The sequence below is a fragment of the Psilocybe cubensis genome, chromosome 9 (assembly GCF_017499595.1).
Source record: "Psilocybe cubensis strain MGC-MH-2018 chromosome 9, whole genome shotgun sequence".
Taxonomy (NCBI): domain Eukaryota; kingdom Fungi; phylum Basidiomycota; class Agaricomycetes; order Agaricales; family Agrocybaceae; genus Psilocybe; species Psilocybe cubensis.
The window spans coordinates 2,708,509-2,719,549 of record NC_063007.1 but is presented as its reverse complement, the minus strand read 5'-3'; the positions used below and the strand labels follow the sequence as shown (position 1 = coordinate 2,719,549).

Sequence of the window (11,041 nt, the reverse complement as noted above, 5' to 3'; positions counted from 1 at the left end):
ACGACCGTTTTCTTAGATATGACCCGTAAGCGCGCCTGGTAGTAGTATATAGTAATAGTAGTATAAATATTCACGAGCGGAATGCCCACTCATAGTTGTCGAAGGCCAATAACCATCATTGTATTCTTATTTCATACATCCACATTCTTTTGCATGTATTCTGTCAATGTGTAACATTCTCTTGTTCATATTTTACACAAAATAAAAGTTAATTTGAGCGTATGTCCATCTTCTAGTCAATGATTACTGCAACAGCTTTTTCGCCACGATTTCCCAGATCGCGACGGGGTTGTTTACGCTGGGTAACGTAGTAAGTACCTTCTGAATGTAACTCGGGGATTAATACATACATATCAGCCGTAATCGGAAGGTTCAAATCGGCAGGTCGTGCTTGCCATTCTACGGAGGCGATATAAGTATTTTGCAGTATGCGACATGTACGTCTTGAAAAATCACCTTCTGGTTGAGTAGGGTCATTTACTCCAAAGCCTAGCCTCCACGTAATACCTTGAACTCCATTTACAAGTCTGTGAAATGGGGGAAATGGAAATGAACATGATACTCAGAAAATGACACGGTTTCGACGGCATTCGCTTACAGGTCTGGTGGCGCCAACGAGTTGTTCTTCAAATGGGTAGTCTGCAATGGCAGCACAGTCGATATTAGATATCTATCACTGTCAGGGATCTATTTATCGATCGTTTCTTACCTTAACTTCTGTGTCCATTGTCGAGAAATCGGTGGATTGTCCGCCGACAGTGCCGCAGTATTGCTGCTGGACATCCTTTTTACCTCCAAGTACGACAGTCTTTGATCCTTCTTTCTTGTTCATGGTGACCTATACGGGCGTTAGAATCAAATATAGACCACACTGCAACGCTCACGTACACTAAACAAGGAACACGAGCTAGCACATCTGATTTGATCGTTCAATGACATCAGTTCCTGCAAGTCAACTATATCTTGACGCTGACTTACCTTCCGTTCGAAACAATGACGACCTTTTTGGGATCAAACAATGCTTGATCTGGTGGCGCAGTAGGGAAACTGTCAGGGGAGCACTCCTCTCCGAGGCTGACGTTATATTATAAGCTTTCGTTTTTCAATCAGACAGAGAGGGACACAGCACATACCGTTGACTAAAAGCATCAGCACGGCCGTTGATTACTGTATTGACGGGAGGCTGCAACCAGTCAGTCCCGGGAGCAAAGAAAATGTTGCTGGCATTTGCCCAGTTAACAGGGTTGTACATGAGGAGATCTTGGGGGTCTGCGTTGGCGTTAACGATTTGCTTGACTATAAGCTGAGCTAGGGGTCCGTCTCTAGCTTTCGTGTCTAGCCCTGCCTGGGGGATAGTCGTTGACTTGGGACCTGCAATCTGAATGAATTCCCATGAGTTAAAGCTTTCCGTGACCTCAAAGGTAACCTACTATACGATGGAGCCACTGATAGGAGATTATTCAGAAGGCAAGATATTATTGTTAATTAAAATTGCACTTACATGTGCTGCACAGATAAATCCACCTCCGTTGTTGGACTTGAACAGGGATCAATGAGCTTTCGGTCGAGAAACCAATATCCGGTATTGTAAAGCTTGACTCACAACGTCAACGATCAATTGTGTTGCCCCTAAGGACTTCAGGGAGAGCAGTCCTTGGAGCATTCCTAGCAAAAAGGTGTTGAAATCCGAATCTGAGAAGCTGCCGAGAGCCATGACACCTGTCTTGCCATCCTTCAGCATGTAGAACTGTGAAACACTCCTGCTGCCATTAATAGCTGGTAATGATGGCTGCAGACCGGGAGGGAGGACAACGTCGGATGGTGGGGAAGTGTCGAGCATCACATTCACAGCGCGCTTGCGCGAGACTGCAGCAGGCACAGGCGGTTGTTGTTGGAATTTGATCAAAGGTGTATTCACGGAGTTGGTAGTGGATGACGAGGCGTATGCGTCTACTCCGTTCGTACCATCAATGGCGACACAGTTGTTAGCGCGCCATGAAGCCGTGTCAGTGAAATTATGGGTGGCAGAGCCTATGCGAGCCCTATATGGCAACTAGTATTCAGTTGAAAAAATGTCAGATATCGTTACTGCAAGACATATACGCCATGACTTACCACAACCACTTCTGGGAGAGTATGGTTGACCCTCACAATCGTCAAAGTAACAGAATCGCTCAGCGGCAGAGACTGTTGCGCAAAATTCCCCATGACATAATTCCATCCTGTTGTACTTCGCTGATAACTTGAGAAAAATCTACCATTCATAGAAATATATGAATTCTTTGGCACAGTTAAATAAAACCACTTCAACATACGAATTCTGTCGCGTTCCAAGAGCCTGAAAGCTTCCGGTAATCAATGCGTTGGCATTAACTGCCACGAAAGGGTCTTGTCCGTTGATTTGCAACACTTTCGCCCCAGAAAGCTGATTACATGAATGGATTAAGCCACGCTTTTATGCAAGACGCGCGATAGGATAACTCACAGTAGATAATTTTCCCTTCAAAGGACCGGGTAATGCATTTTGCCACACATCTATTTGATCTGGGAATTCAGCAGATGCAACCGTAAAGGCCTCCGGTGCGATATGCACATTCTGTGACCCGTCAGCCTCGGTCAAGAGGGCCAAAGGAGTCGGTAAAAAGTTCAAAAACAGTGCTGTACAGTTTTAAGGCGTCGAACAATTTCTGTAGATAACAAGGATGACTCACAATCCTTCGACAGTAAATGAGTACTAAGATATTGGAGAAGTAAAGTCAACTTACATAGCAGTTATTAACCCATACACAATGACCATCGTTCAAACGTTTCAGAGTTCGCGAGAAATCGATATGAAGGTCGTAATCAGATGGATAGTTTTGCTTCTGGATGCGCGCCAGATCTCCAAGGAGGTCCTCGTGAACATCAGCAGTGAATGGTTCTGGAGCCTTGAATTCGTAGTTAACTGATGTGTGGAAACCAAGTGTTTTGTTTATGACTTGGATGATCTTGACGGAATCAAACTGTGTTAGAATATTACTTTTTTATTTTTGTTGTGAAAAACCGTACATTGTCCTTTATCACTGGGTCTACTTTGACTGATGTAAAGCAAGCTCGAAGGTCCTTAGGAGCGACCCATTTCTGACCCCCAATAACAGCACAAGGATCCCGGGCAGCAGTAGTAGCAGTGGCCGAAGCTATAAGACTGGCCAACAGCAGATATGCACGAAGTCTGTGGAGGAATATCATCTCGCCTGATGATTAGCAAGAATGGCTTCAAGCACTCCGAGCTGCCATTTAAGCAATTCCAGATGTGATGATAGGTGACGAGGCGTTCTCGTACACGATATCATGCGACCATATGGGCATGATGGCTCACGAAACACCTTGATCGCTGTCGGTGGTCAAAAGGTGGCTTTACAGGAATAAGCATGTGGGCACAAAAGGAAGAGACACGAGACGGACCGACACACAAGATACAAGAAACCGAACAGAAAACGGCATTGCAGCCTTATAATTCTACCTGAAGTACTTTGAAATCGTCGAAGTTAATTAATATAAAACATAAGTCATGGCTACATTTGGTAATGACATTAAAGCTTACTCACCGAATAGAGCCACCGTTACAGCACGAGCGCAATGGTGTGCAGGTTGCTTCAAAATGAGCATCAAGCCTTCGCGGTATGCAGTGAGAAGATTTGTTTATAATTAACAACACCATCGTGAGATTGCTGCGCCGATAAGGATTCTTTTCCCAATCGTCCTGAGAAGGTTGCAGTTATATTCTTGAATGAATATTACATTTGAATCGAAATCGCAATGTAGCAATAGTGAGTCTCCACAAGTGCATGGGAGAGAAATCGGATGATCAGCAAATGGTATTCTATTTCGGTTATCATTGACACAAGTCCTTCTCAATTCTAAAAGTTAGAAAAAAAGTTAGAAATTTATGCATGGCAACAATCACGCTGGGCGTCTTGGCTATGTGATGCCTAGATGGACAAGACAAAGCGGTGTTTAAAATGTTGTGTGCCAATGCCGAACGGCACAACTCATTCGCGTGTCTGGACGCGTCAATGGCGACCGAAACACGGCGGCAAAGCCTGCCGACTTTCAGACTCATTCTAACTCAGACAGGAACAGGATCAACTTGGCGGCGTCATACCGCATGTCCTCGACGCCCAGTATGATCGTTGCTACACTGTTGCCATGCATAAATTTCTAACTTTTTTTCTAACTTTTAGAATTGAGAAGGACTACAGTCCGATTTCGTCCCGGTTGCAACGAACTGGTAACCAGCGTAGACGCAAAATGAAAAACTGAAACGTCGCTTACCTCGCCTGTAAATCTAGTGCAGGTCACCCTGGTCCTCTGTATTCATCCAACCATGAAGAAAAGCATCTTCGAGACTTCGACACATCAACGCCGTGGTGCGCAATGTGGGGTCCAACACGAACTTTGCCGAATACCGGCGTGTCTATTCCTTGATATAATAATACCTAGTAGATAAAACAGCTTCGAGTAGAGATGCAATTGTCACTCACATGTACGCGTCAGGATATAGTTCAAGTCCAACAATATCAACGACAAGTTCCAAGGCTCAAACGTCACTAAATTCTAGATAGACAAACCCCCATAGTAGATACCATAGCATAGAAAGGTGATGAACGCTCACCCGTGCGTCTTAGCACATCGATAAGCTAATGACGTTCGAACGGATTCCTGTGAGATGAAAGATAGATGAGCAGAGAAGAAGAATATGAGAGTTAGAGTGAAATAAATTGGCAAGAGAAAAGGTCAGAAAATATCGTGGTGACACGCGTAGGGCTTTGGCGGCGAGTCGAAAAGTGATGAAAGTCAGAAGTCACGTGATTGACTGTGCGATCAGACGCGATACAAACGCGACGCGATTAGACTAGTATGGATAGAAAATTGGGCCGCCAAAGGCCTGAGCATTTGGGTCAAAGAAAAAAGATAAGGGAAAAGATTTCGAGTTTTTTGAGAGATGAATAGAGACGAAATCTCTTTGAGACGAGAGGGAAACCGAGAGATGAAAAAAATTGAGGAAACCTCGAGTCAGTATATTAGGAGTATAAAATTGAAGAAGACCTTGATAATTAAAAGCATTTCACGTCAGAAGAAGGTGATCAATGTCTGTCAGGAAGTTTGATGGAGGTAAGCGACGATCTCTTGAAAATCCTTAATCTCTCTTTTATCTTATCCGTAGATGAGTTTGGGTACACACTCATCATTGAATTGCTTGCTGCACGATAATAAATAGATTACGAACAAACTTCACTAAATCGTCATAATCTTGCTGACAAACCATTAATATCGCATGTCAGGTAAGGAGGTGACATGATATTGGAGCGTGTGGCGCGACGCGCGGCGCGTTTCCGACTAACGCATCGTCTCGGTGATTCATCGAAGACCAGAAGAACCAGGTACCAGCGACATCTCATATTTCTCGACACATGTATGGTTAATAGATTGTGAGATTCTAGCGCGATTGCTAAAGCAACCGTGTGTTCTGTTCGATGCGAACACTATATTTGAAGGTTAATTTTGGGTTGATTATACGCCAGTGTTCTGAGTAACACTAGTATTGGCGTGGGTTATCAAGTACTGGGTGGAGGGCAAAGCAATACATTTTTTCTGGATTTATAGTATCAAATAATCAAGCGATAAGATAATTACTCGGACGATCACACTCTCAACTTGAATCGTATGTAAAAATACCCAATCAAGAAACAGTTAGCAATTGCCTTTGAAGGCATGTGTCGCATCGATTACCCTATGGGACATCGGTGATTAGAGGGTAAAAAGCGTTGATGCATATCTGCTGCCATAGATTCATTCTTGGACCGACAGGTCATCCCCTTGCAAATATCAGGCAGACCTTTACCTGGCATTCAGGCGTTAGTAAAGTAGAAATCTTTTCTCTGATAGCATTTTTTTGACCTTGAGTGCACGTTACCCACTTCGGAATAAGCCCACTCCGGCGGCACAGGACAGGTAGAGGTCAGGCAGGTTATTTTTGTATGATGTGACCCTGTCAGAGTTCATAGAGCTGTTCAAACCGCCTGTTCCCCGAGGTTTTAAAGCGAAAAGAATCCGTTTACTCTGGTTTTCAATCAATCCTTTTGACGCCTGAGCGTGATCATATATTTTTTCTCTCCTGGAAGTAAAACTCTGCTGATTCTTGAGTTTGCCATGCGATCCTTCGTCATGGGTATTTTTTGAGCAGTATGGGTAAAGCGCCTGTGATCTGAAAGCCAGTCGGCTAGCCGGAGAGCTCGTATCGTTTACTTCGACAGTGAGCTGATCCCATGATGTCGGGCAACAATCGGTCGAGACATATACAACTGACAATGGCATGACTATTACGTGCCATGGACCTTGGGAAGGGCCTGCCAGGCACTGTCACAGGAAAGTAAAGGTAAAAATCAAGATATGCGGGCGCAGAAGCCAAGACAGATCTTCTATTAGTCCACTCGAAGATAGCATTTAGAAGGATCATGAACTGGGGATGTTATAACCGACCCTTTGCAACGTTCCAGTTTTCCGAGCCTCAGTTGATTCATTGAGCAGACTTACTTGAAACAATATCTCTGAGCTTCGAATGCCTTCGTGGTTGATTACCGGCGCTAATAGGGGGATTGGGTACAGCACAGTTGAAGCCTTGGTACGTCGGTTTCATGAACCTTGAAAGGATATGGTAAAACCCATACAGTCCAGCTGCAAGATGACTCCAATTTTGTCATTGCCACGAGTCGTAATGCCTCCGCTCCATCGCTCGTTGCATTATCTGCAAGATACCCTAAGACACTGAGGGTAATCGAGCTCGACATCGAGAGCCCAACAAGCATAGAAAAGGCTGTGATCGCTTCCACCCCACTCCTTCCATCCGGGCTCGACTACCTCATCAACAACGCCGCGAAGAACCCACAGCCGAGCACCAAATTCGAGGACCTTGACCTTGATGTATTCGGTTATGAGATGCAGCTGAGCACTGTTATACCTTTACGCGTCTCACGCGCGTTTCTCCCGCTGGTTAAGAAGAGCGAAATGAAGAAGATAATATTCGTCAGCTCGGTGCTGGCGTCTTTCGAGACCACGTTTGTGATGGTAAACCAAATGAACGCATACAGCGTTGGGAAAGCTAGTTTGAACATGTGAGTCGACGCACCAATGTATCTTTGAAATGTTAATTGTAACTCTAAAGGCTCACGCGTAAATGGGGCGCGTCCTTGAAGTATGACGGTGTCACAACAGCTGCCATCCATCCAGGTAGGTGGCCTATGTCATGTCAAATGTAGGCAGTACTGAAATTTGATTTTTGAAGGTTGGACGAAAACGGAGCTTAGCGACTGCCTCACTGACTGGATATCCACATATGCACCACAGATACCACGACTCACCACCGATGAAGCTGCTGCATGCTTGATCAAAACATCCGAGGCTCTCGCTCTCGAGAAAACAGGACTATTTTGGAACTTTGATGGATCGAACCTGGCATGGTAGTTGACATGTTTCATCTCGTTGCCGCTGTAATATAATCAAAAGATTAACTGAACTTGTATTATGAACGAGGAGAATATGGGATAAAGAAACTGAATTAACACATATACAAGGGGATTATTCGACCGAGAAATTTATCCATATATTCTGACCTAAGAAACTTCCAAGGAGTGCAACCTTGGCGTCTCAATTGTCATAATTTGCAATACCGGTATATGCGTTGGCATAGGAGAACAACAATGTCACTATGTGTGAGATTCGAAGCCAACGTGTAAGGTGGGACATTGCTACGCACAGAAACTACCAGTCATTTGTTGACATATAACTCTCTATCTACCCATGGGTCATGTAGCTCAGTGGTAGAGCATTGGCATATATAGCCGGGAGTCACTGGTTCAATTCCAGTCCTGACCGTATCTTTTCCGTCATCACCTGATTGAGTGATTCTAACATCATTGTTTTAAATTCCTGTTTATTGTCCATGATTCAGGTCAGGCATTAATAAGGACATTTTTTCCTGAATATGTACACTGTTTACTCTAGATTCGTTGACAAACTCTATGTTGGGGTGAATTTTTATCAGCAATGTCTTGTAGTAGGAGGTGCTTTAATAAAGCAGCTAATGTGGTTGCATCGGATGTTAGTTCTCATTGCCCGGCTTCAGTCGCGTTTGCAGGCTCTAAACTCTCAAAGTCTAACAAAATGTCAGTCCATAAGAAGAATACCCGAAATGAATGTTTTAGCGATGCGACCCAGGCGCAAACGCCAGTAACCTACCCCAATGGCTCGTCGGCGAAGTGTAAGAGAGGCGTTTGCGCCTGGGTCGCATCGCTAAAACATTCATTTCGGGTATTCTTCTTATGGACGGCGGTTTATAAACGAAGGAACGCTCTGTCAACTTTTAGCGATGCGACCCAGGCGCAAACGCCACTCTTACACTTCGCCTACCATCGTTATTTTCTATGCGGGGTATCATCGTCAATTTTTAATGTTTGATTTAGGGAATAGGTCTATCGGTATGAAAATACCCATAAACCTTTCTTTGACAATGCTTCTTGTACAAAGAGACGGCAATGGCTCATTCAATCTCCGCTCCAAATGTGCCGATTGATCGCCGGTTCATCAAGAGGTCACACCGACTCCACTGGCATGTTCTTTGCATCAGTTAACTGCCATAAAAATCTATATAACCATGGTTAGAAAAAACAAGACACTCAAATAGTGTTTTTTGCTTTTTATTTTTCATCTATAATTTTACTTTGCGAATGATGATCGTGTTTGTGGATGATTTTGTCCATTTATATTTTGAAGTCGATGGCTATTTACTAGTTTACAGTTCAGAATTATGTGTTCTAGCATTACCTGCTTAACTCACTGCCTTGATCCATAACAGAAAAAGTGTCGCAGTTATACCTCACTATTCAGATATCCTAAGGATACTGTTGTTGTCCACTGCGTCAAAATTAATTGTCGAGGTCGAATCGGAGAATGACGTGGCGCTAGAAGTATTTGCTGTCTTCTATGGTGGAGTCGGATATCATAAAAGGTATAGTACTGCAGCTAGATCCTGGGCATACCGCAACTAACTTTGACATTTTCGGAAGTTCTGGGATTCGAGAAACTCTTGAGAGTCTGTAAACAATGGTTATATGATAACTTTGAGCAGCATCAAATGTTCCTTTCATTATATAAATGGGCTGTAAGGTTGCAAAATTGGGGAATAAAGCTGCATATATTCCAGAAAATACGTCAAGAACATAGGAAACATAATTGCCCCTCCATATTTTTGTGGCCGTATGTTGCCGTATTGGTTCGGGCTCGGCAATTGATTCCCGTTATCACACACGTCACACCGGTAATCACATTGACCGGGAAGAGGTCACAGTCACAACACCTCTTCTCTCCCCACCGCCATCTCATTTATCTCCCTTTTCCAACTATCACAATGGTATCTCCACCAAAACCCTGGGAGAGAGGTGGGGCAGCGACTGCGACTAGTTCTGCTTTGCCAACTACATCATCAGCAACGACAGCGACAACAACAACGGCTAGCAACGCGGCCACAGCATCGTCGTCTCAGCCAACTGTACCCGAACGGCCTGCGGCATTCGGGAGCACCACATCGACAGCGTTGACCTCTCCTTATTCTTCTTCTCCATATTCGAGACTAGGAGCAGGAACTTATGGTGGAGGATATGGAGGACTCGGATCCTATGGCGGATTGGGATCGACTTACGGTGGATATGGAGGACTAGGCAGCTATGGTGGGCTAGGGTCTTACGGTGGTGGATACGGCGGCATTGGGTCTTATGGCGGACTAGGGTCATATGGCGGCTACGGAGGCTATGGTATGGGCGGTATGGGTGGCTACGGTATGGGCATGGGCGTAGGCCCGAACGGAGTACCTCTGAACCCCGATGGCACACCATCGCTCACACAGACATTGGAGTCAACAACGCAACATACGTTCGCACTACTCCATTCAATTGTGCAGACCTTTACAGGTGTCGCACAGATGCTCGAGTCGACGTTCATGGCCACACACTCATCTTTCTTCGCCATGGTAGGTGTCGCAGAGCAATTCGGCCAGCTACGGAATGCGCTAGGGAGTGTTTTGGGACTATTTGGCTTGCTGAGGTGGATGAGGGAGCTTATTACCGGCCGACCACAAGGTGGGGCTGGTAACCTGAACCACGAATTCAGGGAGTTCATCAACGGCCGACCTGTCCAGGGCCCCATGGGCCCACCACCTCCAAAAGCGAGCAAGAAGCCTCTCATCTTCTTCCTTCTCGCTATCTTCGGTGTACCATACGCCATGTCGAAACTTATCCATATCCTCAAAGAGCGTGCGCAAGCTCAGGCAGCTGCCAACGGTGGCCTACTTCCCGGCCAGCAGCTTCCTCCCCTTGATCCATCATCCCTTACATTCGCAAGGGCTCTGTACCCATTCAACCCATCCAACCCCGCTGAACTCGCTTTGAAAGAGAACGAGATCGTAGCGATCACTGGCAAGCTTGATCCACGCACAGGAGCTGAAATTGACCCACGGATAGAGGTAGAGGGCGGCCAGTGGTGGAAAGGCCGAACGAGAGAAGGGCGCGAAGGATGGTTCCCGAAGAACTGGGTGGAGGTGCTAGAACGAAAAAAGACTGAAGAACCAAAGAAGGTCGATTAACGCCGCACTTCCTTCCATTTGTCCTCTTTATACTTCGGGTTTTTCTTTTTAGTTATATTGACCTCCTTTTTACACCACTTATTCCTTCGTTGTAGTTGTACGTTTAGCATTTATTCAAACATTCCGGCGCCATCGTCTACCTCAAAAGTTTGCCTCTCCCCATATATCCCTCCATTTATTAGATACACTCTTTCTTCCCATGCATTCATCTGTTCGGGCTTTACTTCTCCTATTTTTACTTACTGTAATCATCGCTGTATAACGCAATACACACTTGGGTTATTCCGAGTTTTCTTCGATCTCCTATTACGACCTATACTCTTGGATTTGATCAAGCAGGTCTCTGACACCTACGGACGATAACTA

General features: G+C 45.0%; 3 protein-coding genes and 1 non-coding gene across 4 annotated transcripts; 3 read left to right on the top strand and 1 right to left on the bottom strand.

The window, feature by feature from the left end:
• Window positions 1-243: 243 nt before the first annotated feature.
• On the bottom strand, window positions 244-3,228 carry JR316_0010260 (Peptidase S41 family protein ustP; the record flags this gene model as incomplete). Its single annotated transcript, XM_047895930.1, has 16 exons — window positions 244-298; window positions 351-399; window positions 457-527; window positions 599-639; window positions 710-838; window positions 889-916; window positions 979-1,074; window positions 1,134-1,378; window positions 1,431-1,445; window positions 1,502-1,537; window positions 1,604-2,053; window positions 2,116-2,254; window positions 2,316-2,425; window positions 2,486-2,658; window positions 2,762-2,987; window positions 3,049-3,228. 16 exons carry the CDS (start codon window positions 3,226-3,228, stop codon window positions 244-246), a joined length of 2,043 nt encoding a protein of 680 aa, XP_047745649.1.
• A 3,373-nt stretch (window positions 3,229-6,601) lies between these two features.
• On the top strand, window positions 6,602-7,503 carry JR316_0010259 (putative oxidoreductase; the record flags this gene model as incomplete). The annotated part of the gene is made up of 4 exons (XM_047895929.1): window positions 6,602-6,664; window positions 6,718-7,154; window positions 7,205-7,269; window positions 7,325-7,503. The coding sequence occupies 4 exons, from the start codon at window positions 6,602-6,604 to the stop codon at window positions 7,501-7,503; spliced, it is 744 nt and encodes a 247-aa protein (XP_047745648.1).
• A 339-nt stretch (window positions 7,504-7,842) lies between these two features.
• Window positions 7,843-7,914, top strand: JR316_0010258. Its single transcript has one exon. It is a non-coding gene; the product is annotated as a tRNA-Tyr (tRNA).
• Window positions 7,915-9,445: 1,531 nt separating this feature from the next.
• On the top strand, window positions 9,446-10,675 carry JR316_0010257 (Peroxisomal membrane protein PAS20; the record flags this gene model as incomplete). The annotated part of the gene is made up of 1 exon (XM_047895928.1): window positions 9,446-10,675. The coding sequence occupies one exon, from the start codon at window positions 9,446-9,448 to the stop codon at window positions 10,673-10,675; it is 1,230 nt and encodes a 409-aa protein (XP_047745647.1).
• Window positions 10,676-11,041: the final 366 nt, after the last annotated feature.